Genomic DNA, 17,677 nt, shown 5'->3' with positions numbered 1-17,677 from the left:
TCATTACAAAAAAAAAATTAATCCTGGCAACAATCCCTTAACCTGGATAAATAGGTATTAGCCCCATTTTATAGATAAGAAAACTCGGGCAAAGAGAAAAATTTTCCAAATTGTGGCCTCGTTTTCATGGGTACAACTTGAGTTTACAAAATTGGCATTCACACTTGCATTGTATGCAAAATCAGGATTCTTGCACTACTGACTAGGGCTACCAGGGGCAGCTCCAGGCCCCAGCACGCCAGGCGCGTGCTTGGGGCAGCATGCCACGGGGGGCGCTCTGCCGGTCGCCAGGAGGGCAGCAGACTGCTCCGGTGGACCTCCCGCAGGCATGCCTGCAGAGGGTCCGCTGGTCCCGCAGCTTCGGTGGACCTCCCGCAGGCATGCCTTCGGTGGAGCCGCGGGACCAGCGGACCCGCCGCAGGCACGTCTGCGGGAGGTCCACGGGAGCCGCGGGACCGGCGACCGGCAGAGCGCCCCCCGTGGCGTGCCGCCATGCTTGGGGCGGTGAAATGGCTAGAGCCGCCCCTGAGGGCTACAAATCACATAGTTACAGGTGCATGTAGTTCACTTTGTGTTTACAATACAGTAGAGGGTTTAGACGGCACCCACAAAAGAGTGATTGTTTTATGTTGCAGAAGTCTTGTAAGTCTACCATTCTTTTCTGATTCCTACCCCAAAGGCATACGCTGTAGCATAGCTTCAGGAGTTCTGGTAACAAGTATCTGCTGAAGTTTTAAGCCCAGACTGCTCACTGAGGCTCTATAAATGGTTGTAGCGTATATATTATAGGTGAAGCAGGTAGTGATGCTTTCAGTTAAAGTTGTCCAACACCTTCTCAGACCTTGTTTTCAGTTGCTTATAAATGTATTAAGCTTCGAGGTTAAAAGAAAAGAACAATATATCAGGCTCCCAGCTGTTTAGAATTTCATGCTCAGTGTCTGCCTCACACTGAATTTTTGGAAAATTTCAGCAAAAACAGGCCAGCTATTTCTCAGAACTATGTTGGGGAAAAATTAGTTTTGTCATATTAGAAAAATTCTTACAATTTGTTGAGAAGGCCTGCTGCCTCCATCCTTTGGAGCAGGGACTTGATATGTGGTTGTGATTTCAGAGAGATGGGATGTGTGTGCCCTGGTGTCAGGGATGGCTCTTTTGCCGTGCCCAGGAAAATCCTCCCAAATTTGGCCAAGTTATGACCCTGTGAAAATTTCAATTCACACATGCTCAGACTTAAGAGTTTGGCAGCTAAATACTCAGAGGATTCCATCCGTGCTCAGTTTACTCCATCCTGCACGGGCCAAGCAGGAGTTATCCTGGAATTGCTCCTCCCAACAGCCAAGCACTGCTATAGCACTGGGCACAAGAACTGAAAGCAGAGAAATTCTTTCTCCTGTGCTCCCAATGCTAATCTGCTGAGCCCAGGCAGCAAGGAAACAGCCTAACCAGAATTCAGAGCTGTGAGGAGCCTTTCCTGGGAGTAGGGTCATGGGGAAGGCTGGGCCAAAAAGCTAGGGAGGGTGTGGGCAAGGCCATCCTTAGGGAAGTGCAGGGCCTGGGGCAGAAGTTATGGATTCGTCTCTTCCAGGACCCACTGTGCCGGCCAATCGCAGTGGCCCATGGAGCCACCTAAAGTAAGGGGCCTGGAGCAGTTGTCCCGATTTGCCCTACCCAAGGGACAGCTCTGGGTGTGGGAAGGACAGGGGCAGAAGAGTCAGTAACCACTAGAACATACTGCCTTCAGAACTGGACTGGAACACAGCTTTCCTGAGTCTCAACATTCCTCTGCTGTCAACAAACAACTGTGAAACTCGGTGGAAAAATGTTGCTCTCATCACCCTCTAGTGACTGGCCCACGGAGAGGATAATAGCCTACTGCTGCTAGCATTACTCTTATCTCACCAAGCAGTGGTCTGTACTGTGGAACTCAAGGTTCCAACCCTGCCACAGAATCATATGGGTGTTACTATGATGGAATTTCTATTTGCTTTGTTAAAAACCCAGGAAGTTACACAAAACAAAACAAAAAAACCCCACCAACCTGAAACCCTACATTAAAAGAACATCAAGGATGCAAAGTCAAGCCCCCAAAAGTTGAAAAATACCAGAATTAAGGTTGCCTGCGCAATCTTCATTCAGAGTCCTTGTGCTTCTGCATTACAATAATCTTGAATTACATATACTCTCCACCCCTTCTTTCTGTTGTATCTATGTTAAATTTGTTTGAGGGGAGTGGAGGAAATCACTGGAGTTTTAAGCTGCAGATTTTTTCTTGACATCTCTATCTTCTCCCATCTTCCCTTTGTCCCTATGTAGTAACGCAAATTGCCATACTGGGTCACACTGTAGTCCATCTAGTTGAGTACTCTATTTCTGAGTGGTCAGGTACAGGTATTTTGTAACTTTGCAGGAGGATACAAGAAACCTGACAGAGGGATGTGATGGATTACCTTCCCTCAAGTGAACTTTCGCCTACTCCCCTCAATTATCAGTTTTTCTTTTAGCCTAATATGACTGTGGTCTTTTATTCCAAATTAATGTCAATTTTTTTCTTGAATTCTACTAGGTTCTTTAACTCAGCTCTAGTGCTAATCCATTCCCTATACTGGTTATGCATTACATAAGTGTATTTCCTTTCCTTAATTTTAAATTAGCTGCCTTTATTTCATGTGTCTTCTTGGTTCTTACATTTTTTCATAATATAAGTAGGAGTACCCTTTGTTCTGTACATTTATCCACTCAAATTTCCCCCATCCAAACCAGTCCCTTTCTTTTCCCCCCTCTGATTCTTGCCTCTATTGCTAGAGCACTGCTTCACCACTACTGAATCAGGTATTTCATGGTTTCCCACTGGAGATCTGCTCCCTACCCTGTGGAGGAGCATGTTGATTAGCAAAGAGCATATGCTGGGGGATAAACAGGAATGAGAGCAATATGTGTCTAGAGAGCAGGAGTGAGTGAAGGATATAGGTAGGTGGCATCATATGACCTGGGGAAGTGATAGCAGCCCTGGTCATTTTTACACATCCTACAAAATCATGCAAGACCAGCCTTTGGTTTCTGTAAATTAGTAAACTATCTGCTGCTGGTGGGTGTTCAGCGGATGCCTGCTACAGGCTAGATACACACTACACTCTCTCATGGAGAATTTACCTCTAGACTTAGTGTTGCTTTCTGTGTATGACAAACCCCTCCCCACAACTCTTACCTATGTAGGCTCTTTCCCCAAAATTCACTGCTGGATACTGTACACCTTTTGAATCTACACTGGACCAACAATTTATCTGAATTCATTTTAGTTTCATTTCAAACTTCTCCACTACGGTCATTAATTAAAAACATACAATTCATGTTAGCAGTAGTAGGAGACTCCTTACATTGCACATGCTGATCATATATAACACTTTCCCATGACCGTGTGAAAATGGCAACTAGCACATAAATATCTACAAAACAAATCAACATTTAGGCTGCCATTATAAATATTCATTTTTGTCTCTTTACTGTTTTTTTTTTTCTGGTGGTTACTAGAAAACAATTTTAAAAGCTCCTGCACCAGTGTATTTTAAAAATCCTGACAAAAAGATTACTTATGAAGATAGAAACATTAAATAGGTAAGCAGTTAAAACTAAGATTTAAATATTCCTAATATTTACATTAGAAAAATCAATGACTTACTTTCAGTTAAAAATTAATGGAAGCTGGTTGCAGTGATTTGACAGAAACCCTAAATTGGAGATTAACACTTGTTTGACTCCTTTTTCTACTCTTTTGTGAAGAGCAATAAGCCAAGTCCTGCCCTCAGTTGTATCTACACAACCTCACTGGTTATCTTCTGTTTTTTAAAAAAAGAGACAATTATAATGTTACGGGTGTAAAGCAGCATAAATAGAAAGATCGCACCCACTATACGTTGTGTCAAGGTATCTTTCAGAACCTTACATATATCCCTGTTTACTGTGGAATATTCGCTCAAGGGAAATGGTGGCAGATAGCAAGCATTAGACTGAGACTAGATAAAGCACTTGAGAGCATACTAGAGGGAATAATTCTGCACTTTCAGGAAAATGAACAAGATAGGTCTGGGGTCTGCAGAATTGCTAGAATTCTGTGAGAAATCGTCTGTATAAGTTTTCATTTTCAGATATGAGGAAAAAGTGGTCTGATTTTCAAAAGTACTAAAGTCATTGGTAGCTGAAAAGTCAAGCCAACATCCTTTAATGAAGTTCCGTATGTAGTAATGGGTTATTCTGTCAAAGTGGATCTGCACTAACTCCATTGCTATTACCAAGATCACAATCTAGCCCAGAGTTATTTATTACACTGCAAAGAGCGAGAATGTTTTACATTAGAGCTAAACTGAATTGCATTGTTACCTGCTGTGTATATTGTACTGTACAAGTACTCAGACTAAAACACTTGTTTCCTAATATAGTGACTGAAGCAAGTAATGTCACAGTTTTTTCATGGTTGGTATTGTTTTATTGTTCAATAATACTGATTAAAATATTTACACTCCTACTTTTAACTCCACAGTTTAGCACTCATACCTATGGCTTTAATTCTTTTTTAGCACAAGATCTTTATGTCAAGTGTCAGAGAAAATATCATTTCAAAACAGGAACCTGATATATCATACACACATTTTCTCTGTTTTTAAATGCATTCATTTTTAATCTGAAGTGGTAAGATGGTACAATCTTTCAGCCGCTCCATTTACCATGGGATCAGTTGATTTTTTCCTATTGTAAGTGGCCCTTTCAACAATCATCACAATGTGTAATTTGCTCCATTCTACCCCCATCTAAATTTAAAGCAAGAGCTGGTAGCTGACAATTATAAGCAAAAATATAAAGCACTATAGCATTATCTACATTGCCTTGTACTGCACTAGCTTCTTAAACATTCTAGGAGCTTTGTGGAAGCTTAGTCAATTCTGAAAAGGCACAAGACTTTTTGCACTACAAGAACTTTAGTGACAACACTTGTTACCATCAGTCTAGCATCTTCAAACTGGGCTGAAAGAAGGCTGTTGATATTAGGAAAAAGTATATTGAGAATTGCTGCTATTATAAGGAACTGCTGCTGGATGACAAACAGCTGTGTGTTTTCTAAGTGGGTCAATCATCTGTCCTTAAATATCCACGCATACATTAGAATCCCCATATTCTAGCATTTTGCCATCACGCTCTCTCTCTCTCTCACACACACAGCCACCCACCCACCCCTCTTCCTCTGCAAGTATATATCAAGGGCTTTTAAATTGGAGGGGTCAAGTCTCTCATTGACAACAACTGCACACATATGGGGCAAATGACAGTCTATTCAACCGACTATTACACTTCTCATAAAGCTGCCCATCTCTGGGATAGTTTTTGCTCTGTGGCATTACATGAAAGGGGAAAAGTTCTTTTTAAAGTACAATAGGATGATTTTAATTGTATATGAAATATCCTAAATTTGGTCCACCTTCTGGTTTCCTAAGGACAGCGATGCTGGAGAGCCGACCACTGTTGGTACAAAAATCAATGTAGAAATTAACAAAAATAATTTGGTATTTCATCCCTAAACCTGCACAGTACAGTCATTTGTCCTAATCATCCACTTGCTCATCTTGTGTGTCCACTATTCGTTGAGTTTTTAAATCTTCAGCTTGTTCATGATCTTCTTTAACTGTCTCCACATCACCTATTTCACCAGTTTCGCTCTCTAACTCTCCCTGATTAATGTTTTCAGACTCCACTTGTTCTAGATCTGTTTCATCTATAAGTTCTGCCTGTACCTCCTCCATTTGTATCTGATTTACATGTTCAACATGTAGCTCCTCCATCTGTACATCAGCACCGTGTTCAGTCTGAATGTGTTCCACTTCTACGTAACTGATCTGTACCTGTTCTTGTAGATGGTCCATCTGTTCACCTTTCACGTGATTATCTTGAATCAGATCCGGATGTATCTGTTCCACAGTTACTTGTGCTGGATCCACTTGTACCTGAATTACTGGTAGTACATGGACTTGCTCCACTTGTTCTATAATAGTCATTGATGTCACTGGTTCAGTTTCCACGGCTTCCACTGGAAGAACCTCCTCTGTCACTATTCGTTCTGAAATGTTATGAATGTCTCTGAGATGCCTTCTCAGTTCGCTGCCTTGCATGAACCACAAATCACATAAGGTACAATGGTTGGGTTTGTCACCTGTGTGTATTACCAAATGATCTTTAAATTGATCCCAGCTGTTAAATACGCTATTACATACCTGAAACAACAAGATGTAATATGTTAAATAATGCTAATAAAAACCTGATAAAGCAAAGTACATTGTATATTCTGGATCAAGCTTACGGACTATTACCATATAGTTTCTTGCTATTATGATTGAACAAGTTACATGAACGTCAGCCAAAAAAATCCAGGTTGTTAAAAACAAAAAACTGGCAGAACTTGGGGTTAGGTCTAGTACCTGAATTTTTTTAAGTGATTATATTTCAAGTTGACAGTGCCTCTCTAATTCTGGCCTTGTGCATATACATAAAGATGCAGACAACCTGGGCATTTATGGATTGGTACTGTGTTTTTAATGTTCCCCAGTTTAACAAAAAATACAATTCTTATATTGAATCCCACCTCCCCCTTCAAAGATCTTATGTTAGAGCTCTGGCTATCTGGTTTATAATACTGCACGAAGAAATGATACATACAAATGTTATGTGTGAAAGTTACCAAACAGATAGACCGAGCATGTTGCACTTTTTCTAAAATGATATTACAGGCAGGGCTGGCAGCATTATTAAGGTTGTCCAATGCTTTGCATCATAAGATCCTGTTTTCAGTTGCTCATAACTTTGCCAAACTTTAACCATTTGGGCTGAAATTTTCCATGCCGGGTAGCTGTCGCCGGTTGACTTTTTTGGAAAATTTCAGCCAAAGTGGTTCAACTGTTTCCAAGAATGCAGCTAGGGAATAGTATGTTGTTTTGCCCAGGTTTAAAAATTCTAATGACTCTTTCTTTGTGAAGTTCTATCACCCCCACGCTTTGGAGCAGGGACCTGAAATTTGGCAGGGGGTGGCCTGTGTGTCAAGGATGTGCCTTCTGTCATCCTCATGAAAATCTGCCCAAATCTGGCCAAGTTGTAAGACTGGGGGAAAAAGTCACAGTTCACCAATGGTCAGTAGAGGCTTCATTTTAATGGCTAAAATCAAAGAAGATTCTATCCTCACTGAGCACACACAAGCCTCTCACAGCTGCTAAAACTGACCAGACTGCATATGCACCATCGCCAGGGCGTCTGAGCATGCTCTATCCTCTCAACTGGGACTGGCTGGGCAAGGAAACTAGGAGGATAAGTCTGAGAGGCAGAGACTCGGACTAGGTAGGGAAAGAGAATGAGACAGGAGCCAGAGGTGAGGAAGAGATGGAAAAGATGTCACGTTTGGGGAGGGGAATAGGCACAAGAATCTGTGCATGTCAGAACATACTCCCCTCCAGAGCCTGGAAAGGAATTCAAGATTCTTGAGTCTCACCATTCCCCTGCTATCAGCAAATACCTGTGAAACACACTGGCAAAGTGTCCCATCCCTATATCGTGCTGGTCTATATAAGAGGATGACAACCTACTACTTCTGCTATCAGTTATTCCATTTGTTCAAGAGGCAGAAGTCTGTGCAGTAGATCTAAAGGTTTCAACTCTACTGATGAATCATTGGAGTGTCAACTGATGCTATATAGTGGATTTTTTGTTTTTTTTCCAGTTAGTTTACAAAACAGGAAAATATACACAAAAACTATGCTAAAAGAACATTGTAAAGTGTTGACCAATATATGCTGGTTAGCATACACATGTATGTCATATTATGAATGTGTATTATATCTGCACTTACATAATTAACATTCATTAAGCACAAATAACATTAAGCACAGATTTTATAACAATTATATAGCCTAAATTATCCCACAACACCTTGCATTAGTTGAAGTAAGCTTTGGCTTAGGTAGATAGGAAAGTTGTCAGGAGAAGGATATATGATTATTTTACCAGAGCAACAAGCAGGCAGTTATTCTCACAGGCCACTACTGGAATGCCCCAAAGGAAGAGGACAAGACGTGTTTATTCTACCCTAGTACAAACCTAGGAGGTGCCATCATGCCCGTTGATACTTGGAATGCCTATGTTCAGAACAAAGAACTAAGGGGTAGACCACAGTATCAGAAAAAACATGGTTGAAAGTTGATTGGTTAAATCTCATTTCATATGATGTACATCAGTGGTGGGCAACCTACGGCCCATCAGGTTAAGCTGATTGCAGACCGCGAGACGTTTTGCTGACATTGACCGTCCGCAGGTGAGGCCCCCCACAGCTCCCAGTGGCCACGGTTCGCCGTTCCCGGCCAATGGGAGCTGTGGGAAGCGGCAGTCAACATGTCCCTGCGGCCCACCACTTCTCGCAGCTCCCATTGGCTGGGAACGGCGAACCATGGTCACTGGAAGCTGCAGGGGACTGTGCCTGCGGACGGTCAACATCAGCAAAATGTCTGATGGCCCGCAAGCAGCTTACCCTGATGGGCTGCATGCGCCCTGCAGGTTGCTCACCACTGATGTACACAGTACCTTTTACTTGTAACCATGTAGGGTATAAAAAGATGGCTTTAGGGGTGTAACTCTGGGAGCACATCTTCTGTGCAAGATGAATATAACAATGCTGCACAAGACAGCTTCCTGGAGACTGGCATTGTACAGAAACTTTTTCCTGACTAGACTCTGATTGGCTATTAGCAATAAACCTGACTGAAATTGGTTATTTGGTCTCTTGAATATATTTCATAACAAACTAAAGAGTGGTCAAGCAATTGACTATTCAATTTATCAAAAAAAGTCAAGTACTCAAAAGTTAGGAAATGCTACAATTAAGGTCACACAAGCAATCTTAATTCAGCTCCTTTGTTCAAATGTATTATGACATGGTCTTTAATTACATCACTATTTTTACAACAGGACCCCAACCTCATTTAGTGCAAAGGATGGACTTGGTCTGGGGATGAATCAGGGTTGTATAGTGTAGGAGAATGTTGTTTGTAGGACCTCTCTAGCTTATTTGTTACAGAAGCTGGAAGGTGTATACTGAATGAGGCAGGGGTTGCAGTAAAAGAAAAGATGGTCTTATGGGTAAGGCAGTTTAATGTTGCCTTTGTGAACTGGATCCTATCCCTGACTACACCAGAGTTTTATGAAATGCTGGTCATGTCACTTAAACCAGACTATTCACAAGTGGTTGCTGTGTTCCTCATTTTCTGGGTGCCCAGCTTGATATCCTGGAGATTGACTGCAGAAGTGCTGAGCACACAGAGCTGCAACTGAAGTCAGTGGGAGCTGTGCTGTATAAGTGCTGTATAACACTAAATACTCTGAAAAGCGAGATCCTCCTAGTCTCATATTGAGCACCCAAAATTAATGGATATGATATTTTTGGCCTTAATTTCTTTGCCTCAGCTCCTCATTTGTAAAATAGGGATAATACAACCCCCTCACCTCACAGCGGTGTTGTAATAGATTCATGTTTGGGAAGCACTCAGATACTGTAGTGAACACCGCAGAAAACCCCATGAAGGAATGTATTAATTCCATATTCAGAGCAAGATTTGTTTGAATAGTGTGCAGTAAATAAGGCCTAGTATCACACACTGATAACGAGAAGACTAAATATTTCAATAGCTTCTCATGAAACAAGCAAGGATCATTTTATGCCCTGAACGAGACAGGGGTCCTGTGGTAAATTATGTGACCATGTAATACAAGACCATCTTAATGCATATGGGGTCAATTAAGATAGCATAGGCAACCTTAATGCTGGCATTTCCTAATTTTTGAGTGCTTTATCATGTTTTTTTCATATGTAATGCAGATGGGCAGAGGTGAAAGTAACTTACAGGACCGGTACTGTCGGAGTCCTGAGGGGGACATGGCCTGAACTGGAAGAGGCGTGGCCCTGGGGAGCTCCAGCCACTACTGGAATGCCCCCAATGGAAGAGGACAAGACATGTGAGGGCCTTTAAATCAATCCGGGGGGCTCCCAGCTGCAGAGGTGGCTGGGAGCCCCGGACCCTTTAAATTCCCACCGCAGCTCCGGCTGCCAGAGCTGCGGGCGGGATTTAAAGGGCTCTGGGTTGACTGCAGCCAAGGCAGCCCAGAGTCCAGCCATGGCAGCCCAGAGCCTTTAAATCCGGCCCCAGCCCGGCCGCTGGAGCCGCGGGCAGGGGGGTTTAAAAGGGCTCTGGGCTGACCGCAGCTGTGGCAGCCCAGAGCTCTTTAAATCCGGCCCCAGCCCAGCCGCGGGTGGGGGGTTTAAAGGGCTCTGGGCTGACTGCAGCCACGGCAGCCCAGAGCCCTTTAAATCTGGCCCCAGCCTGGCCGCCGGAGCCACAGGCGGGGGGTTTAAAGGGCTCTGGGCTGACCGCAGCCCTGGCAGCCCAGAGCCCTTTAAATCCGGCCCCAGCCCGGCCGCCGGAGTCGCGGGTGGGGGGTTTAAAAGGGCTCTGGGCTGACCGCAGCTGCGGTAGCCCAGGGCCCTTTAAATCCGGCCCCAGCCCGGCCGCCAGAGCCGCGGGTGGGAATTAAGGGGCTCTGGGCTGCCTGCTGTGGCGGGGAGCCCAGAGCCCTTTAAATCCCCACCGCAGAAGCCGGTGCGGTCCGGCATGGCGTACTGGCTCTTGCCGGTATGCCGTATCGGACCATACTGGCTTACTTTCACCTCTGCAGATGGGTAGCTAAGACCCTTGAGCATATCTAACAGCATTTTTACCTATGCTACATACATAGCATATGCGGTTATTGTAAGTTTATGTGACATAGGTAAGACTTAGTAAACAATGAATCAGTAAACTGTGCATTTAAAGAGGACAGCAGCAGAAAGGACAGCAACGAAAGTTCAGTAATATCTCATGAGTTTTACAGGACTCTACGAGTACTTAGTGAGGTATATGCTTAAGTGGAGAGGGCCTGGTTCTCTCTGCCTCTTCTTCAGTAAAAGGATAATGCTTAGCCTACCTCTCAGGAGAGCTGTGATGATTAATAAATGTTTATGAAGCTGCTTATTAGTACTCTTGTTTTAAAATGACACTATTATGGATCTGGACATTTCTTGTCTGAATATCATGACAGAACTCTGAACATGACACCTGTATCCATTTTACTTGCAGTACTTCTTTGAGATACACAACCCCTCTCTCATTTCCTTCCCCATCTTCTGAGCTCAGTCAACTCACGAACCAGGTGACCATTTGCAGACGAGGGGTGGGGGAGAGAACTCAATATTGATGCAAAAATATTAATAAAATTTATTATAAAACTTATTTGTATTAGGTTGTTACAAAGTTAGTTTGCACATTTACTGAACATTAAAACTATAGCTACTAGAATGTTACAGCCAGGATGATTGGAAATACAACAAATGCATACATTTAAGTAGGCATATTATCAAATGTTAAACCTAAACCTAATCAAAGAAATTCCAGAAGGTTTCTGCTTCTTTCTCTCAAGGACAAGCAAACATCAAGCAGACAAACCTCAAAAATACTTTTAGGAAGAAACCTAATTGTAAAAAGGAATGTAAGGTGTGTTATAAGAGCCATAAATCTAGATTGTAAAATGAGCTTATACCAGCAATCCCCACCTCTTTTTTCAAAGAAAAACCTGAGTTTAAACTCACACAAGGTATTCAAGAAACAACCTTATTGAAACTGATTTCTTTTGTAAACACACTGAATTCTCCACTCTTTAAACCTGGAGAACATGTATAGTAGGAAGTGTTTTATAGAAAATACTGAATACTTCCAACTCATCATTCCACTTAAAAGATGAAAGCATCTTTTTTATTTAAATGAAAGTTTTCATACAATAACTGCCTGATATCATTGTTATATGAATAGTACTCCTGGGGGAAATCTGCGCCACTGCGCGTGCGCACATTTAATGAGCCCTGCAGATTTCTAATTTTTTGCACAGAAGAAAGCTTCTGCCAAAATGTTGCTGCAGTTCCGCCTTTTGCCCACCAGAGGGTGCTGTGGGGATAGAACAAAGTTGCAGCTCCCTGCCAGCGAGGGACGAAAGCGAGCTGCCTTCGCAGCGCTTGTCAGGCCAGGTCAGGAGACAGGGGCTGTGGGGTGGTCAGACAGGGGCCCATAAGGGCTAGTGGGGGAGGACAGACTCAGGCAGGGGCTGAATGGGAGCGGAGGCAAAGGGCCACGGGGGGAGGGAGATGTGGGGACAGGGGGAGGGGTGCAGAGCTACATAGGGATGGGGGAGTGGCTGGGTGAGGGCAAAGAGACACATGGGGATGGGGGAGGGGTACAGGGACACACAGGGCTGGGGGGCTGGGTGAGGGCACAGACACATGGGGATGGGGGAGGGGTACAGAGCTACATAGGGACGGGGGAGTGGCTGGGTGAGGGCACAGAGACACATGGGGATGGGGGAGGGGTACAGGGACACAGAGGGATGGGGGGCTGGGAGCTACATAGGGATGGGGGAGTGGCTGGGTGAGGGCACAGAGACACATGGGGATGGGGGAGGGGTACAGGGACACATAGGGATGGGGGGCTGGGTGAGGGCACAGACACATGGGGATGGGGGAGGGGTACAGAGCTACATAGGGACGGGGGAGTGGCTGGGTGAGGGCACAGAGACACATGGGGACGGGGCAGATGTGCCTGACTGAATGGGAGAGGTTAGAGGTCAGCCAGGGTCTGCATAGGGGAAGCTCCCTAAATCTCTCCCCACCCCCCCAAAAAACCCGTTCCATACTTTTCCCACCCATACCCAACAGCCCTCCAAGTTCACACCAAGGCTCCTTCCCAGCAATTTACTTCCCTCCGTTACCCTTGACTCCCCCAAGCCTTTGCACTGCTTCTGAGGGGTGTGGGAAATCTGGCTCTGTATTGTAGTTATACCCAAACCCTCCTGCTGAGCCTCCAACTCCCCACCTCGCACTTAGAAGCCCCCCTGATGAGCCCCACTCTCCTGCACCTGGACCCGGATCCCCACCCCACCAAGTCCCAACCAGCTGCACCTGGATCCCCATCCCAGGGAGCCCCTCTTCCTTGGATCTGGACCCACCCCCCTGAGCCCACCACACCCAGACTCTCTGCCGAGGTCCATCCCCCTCACACCCAGACCCCCCTCACTGAGCCCAAACCAGCTTCACCAGGACCCCCTGGCAGAGTCCCATTACCATTGCATCCAGAACCCCTCAACAAGCCCCTGTGCATCCAGATTCCCCCCATATCAGTGAGCTGCCTGCACCCAGATTGCTACACACAGAACCCTCTGAACCCACACCTGGGATCACTGCACACTAAGCTCCTCCACATCTGGATCCTGCCTTGCTGAACCTGCCTGCCCACAGCTGGTACACGTGGCAAGAAGGGCAGGGCCCTGGGGTGTTTCCGGAGCAGGCCCAGTACTTGCGCTGTGTCAGGGTTGGGTGCCGCCTCACCGCTGAGTAGGTGTCCCAGAGGAATGATGCAGGGTGATCTCCCATCCCTGTGCAGACAGTGGCCTATGCTCCCCAATGCCATGCTGGAGCCTCCACATTTATTTGACACAATTTGCAGAATTTTAAAATATTGTGCGCAGAATTTTTAATTTTTTGGCGCAGAATGCCTTCAGGAGTAAAGATGAAACTAACCCAAGGAAAAGCTCCCCAAGAATTCAACGTGGATTGGTGAGAGGAAGTTAACTAAGACACTGTCAAAGGGTTTAATTTAAAACTCTTGTGATGATTTTGTTGGAATACTGAAATGCTGTTGTAACTTAAAATACAACAGTAGTTTCTCACATTAATCAAGTTTATACCATGTATTCCTGAATAGGAGACGAAACAGTGGATTCAATTGGATTTAGGATCATTAATATTCATAATTGGCTTGTTTTCAAATAACTCCTTAAATGGCTTATACAAAGTAACTGATTTAAATATTTTTGTTTATTTCCTAGGATGTACTATATATACTCATTCATAAGCCGATTTTTTTTTTTAGTAAAAAAGGGAAGCACCAGAGAAGGGGGTCAGCTTATGAAAGGGTATAGAGAGAGAGGTGGGACACAGCCCCTCCCCCCAACAGGGGGAGCAAGGAGAGGCAGCAGAGCCAGAAGGAAGAGGTGGGGCCAGTCTCTCTACTTCCGGCCACACTGCTGTATCACACTGCTCTACTCCGGGGCTGGCAGGCTGCAGCTGTGTCGCTCGGCCCCGCCCCCCCAGAGCAGGCTGCAGCCATACTGCCGGAGCACGCTGCAGCCATGCCACCCGGCCCAGCCTGCTGGAAGATGCTGCAGCCGCACTGCCAGAGCGGCTCCAGCCAGGTCAGAGACATCCTCCCCTGGCCTTCCCCAGATAAGGTGGGATGGGGAGAGTGTGGGGGTCCCAGGCTAGGGGTGGGGTCATGTGGGGGGTGGTCACAGGGGTTACTCCCCTGACTCCCAGCTTCTGCCCCGCAAAAAATTTTTCCCACCAGTTGCTGTCCTGGCCCATCAGGGTAAGCCGCTGGCGTGCTGGGACGCTCGAGGAAACAAACCATCTCGGCTCGCCAGCGGCTTATCCTGATGGCCCAGGAGCCAAAGTTTGCTGACCCCTGAATTATAGGGTTGGCTTATGAACGGGTTATAAAAATTTTCCATTTTTATTTATCCATCTTGGATGGGGGGGGGGGGGGTCGGCTTATAAAAACGAACCGGCTTATGATCGAGTAAATACGGTAGTTAAGATTGCTTACTTTTCCAATTATGAATGGACTGGTTATTTATCAAAAAATCCGCCAGCCCTGAAATAAAATTATTTTGCCTATCTAAGGATATGCTAGCGAATGCATTTAAAACCGTACTGGGAAACAACATACTTGAGTCTTAACTTACCAAGAGAAAAAGCACCCCCCAGAAGTGGTTCACTCTCAAGAACATAATCTCTGTTAAAAGGTCTCTACAGAGAGACATACTGTAGACCTTGTGATGGAAATAACCAGTTTATCAGTTGTGTTCAGTCATGTGAGTTACTTAATGTTTTCTTTTCCTTTCTTTAATAATAAAAGAAGCATGGTTAATAATTGTGATGGCCTGTCTTTGTCTCAATAATGGTATCCACCACGGTACGTAAAAACTCCTGTGACTAAACAGTGGGAGCCACACCCTTGTGTTGGCAGTAAGAGAAACAATGCCTATCATTTCTTACTTCTCTAATCTAAACAACTGTAGTAATTTTAAAAATAAAATTACTTGGTGTCCAACAGTTTAAATTTCCCCTCCCCTCCACCAAGACTCTCTCCTCCTGTTGCTTCCATTACATACCTGACATTCATACAGCTTCTTTCTTCCCTTTTTAGCTCCAGCACCGGATTGACAGGCTGTCAAATGACATTTGAGTGTGCTATTTCTAGCAAAACGTTCATGGCAATTTGGACATTCAAATGGTTTTTCACCTGTTAAGACAGATAAGAATTTATAGAGGTATAGGAAAACAAATCAATTCTATTGGAGTTGGTGTGTGTGTGTGTGTGTGTGTGTGTGTGTGTGTGTGTGTGTGTGTGTGTGTGTGTATGTGTGTGTGTAGAGAGAGATTTTAGTAACTTGGTAAACATAATTTAAAGATTTGGATATAATCTTTTAAAGGTATCAGAGGCAGTCACTGGGACTGTTCTAATAGAAACAGCCACTTCATTTAATGCATTTTATACAGAAACCACAAGGGCAAAGAAAACAATGGTTGAGTAGATTAATTTTTCCACAGCTGGGAGCTGTGATGAATTTGACATAACTGCTGATTACATTTTAAATGGAATCTTTAGTTTCATGAAAAGCTAATTTTTGATAAGAGCTTGGATACATTCAAGTATTATCTTGATTTGCTGAGATGAAATACAAGCACTGACTGGAACTAATAACCATACAGAACTCTGCATTACTCATTCATGTCCAGTTTAACATATAGAAATATTCATGTACCAAGAACTGTGAAGACTATTTTTTGTTTTAGAGTTACATGAAGTCAGTATGGCTCCTCTTAACAAATTGGTTGAAACCTTCCAGGAAAGAGATCTAGGTGCTGTCATGGGCAGTTCATTGAGTGACATCTCCCAATATGCAGCAATAATCAGAAAATAAGACCATACGATACACTGAGCAGGCAGCAGAGACCATTTCAGAGGAGGGGGAGAAAACAACAAGAGCAACAAATTCCACAATGAGTCTTCCTAACCTTCAATGCTATGTACAGTTTGGTCAGCTCATTTTCAACCAGATACAGCAGAAAAAAATCCCGTGAGAAGCAGTGACTAAAAACATGATTAGAGACTTGCACAGCAGGAGAGATTCAAAAGATGGCTGTTATTTAGCATGAAAAGCATAAAAAAATTAGAGACGCTCGGATTGAGGTACATAAAGAAGATCAGTCTCAATGAAGGTAGAAATCAGGAGCTCCTATTTGTCTCTCTCATCACACAGAAGTGAAATTATATGCATGCAATGAAGTTAAAAAGTGGAAAATTTTAAAATTAAAATAAGAAGGTATTTTCTGAAACTCAATAGATAATCTACCCATGAAACTTGCTGACAAAAGTCTAGTTTTCAATAGTTCACTGTCAAACTGGAAGGATGTATCTAGTGGGGGTCCTGCAGGAGTCTATCCTGGGGGTAGGACTATTCACTATTTTCATTTGTGAGTTGGATAATGGTGTGGAGAGTATGTTTATAAAATCTGCAGATGACACCAAGATGAGAGGGGTTGCTAGCACTCTGGAGAATGGGATTAGAATTCAAAAGACCCTGACAAATAGAGAATTGGTATGAAATCAACAAAATGAAATTCAATAAAGAGGTGTCCAAATTATTGCACTTAGAAGGAAAAATCAAATGCACAAATACAAATTGGGGAATAATTAACTAGCAGCAGTACTGCTAAAAAGGTTTATGGTGGCATACAAATTGAATATGAGCCAACAATGTGATGCAGCTGGAAGAAGACTAATATCATTTTGGGGTGTATTAATAGGAGAGTCATACCTAAGACATGGGAAGTAATTGTTCCACTCTACTCAGCACTGCTGAGGCCTCAGCTGGAGTAGTGTGTCCTGTTCTGGGCACCACCCTTCAGGAAAGATGTGAACAAACTGGAGAGAACCCAGAGGAGGGCAACAAAAATTATTAAAGGTTTAGAAAACCTGACCTATGAGGAAAGGCTAAAATAACTGAGCATGTTTAGACTTGAGAAAAGAAGACTGAGAACCTGATGATAGTCTTCAAATAAGTTAATAGCTGTTATACAGAGCAGTGTTTTTCAACATTTTTATACCAAGCACTGGCTTGCTGACTTCCTAAACTGTGTCAGGGAAATCTCAGGGACCAGTGCCGGTCCACAGACTGGTCATTGACAAACACTGATATAGAGGACAGTGATCAATTGTTCTTGTCCTATCTTTAGTGAACCTGGAGAAGTAATGGGCTTTATCTGCAGCAAGGGAGATTTAGGATAGATATTAGGAAAAAAATTTCCAACTACAAGGATAGTTAAATTCTGGCTTCCAAGGGAGGTTGTGGAATCTTTGTCACTGGAAGTATTTAAGAACAGGTTAGGCAAACATCTGTCAAGGATGGTTAAGGATGGTTTAGGTTTAACTTGGTCCTGCCTCAGTGCTGGAGG

At 43.9% G+C, this 17,677-nt stretch overlaps 1 protein-coding gene across 5 annotated transcripts in view; it reads right to left on the bottom strand.

Moving 5' to 3' along the window:
* Positions 1-4,472: 4,472 nt before the first annotated feature.
* The window catches only part of ZNF131 (zinc finger protein 131), a 35,449-nt gene continuing 22,244 nt past the window's right edge, over positions 4,473-17,677 (bottom strand). For all 5 annotated transcript variants that reach the window (XM_045020083.1, XM_045020082.1, XM_045020086.1 and 2 more), the window contains 2 exons: positions 15,331-15,461; positions 4,473-6,257 (listed from right to left, as the gene is read on the bottom strand). In XM_045020083.1, coding sequence (XP_044876018.1) covers positions 5,592-6,257; positions 15,331-15,461 — 797 coding nt within the window. In that variant the 3' untranslated portion in view covers positions 4,473-5,591. The remainder of the gene's footprint in view (positions 6,258-15,330; positions 15,462-17,677) is intronic.

This window comes from Mauremys mutica, chromosome 6 (genome assembly GCF_020497125.1).
Source record: "Mauremys mutica isolate MM-2020 ecotype Southern chromosome 6, ASM2049712v1, whole genome shotgun sequence".
Lineage (NCBI taxonomy): Eukaryota > Metazoa > Chordata > Testudines > Geoemydidae > Mauremys > Mauremys mutica.
This window is presented reverse-complemented; position numbering and strand designations above follow the sequence as displayed.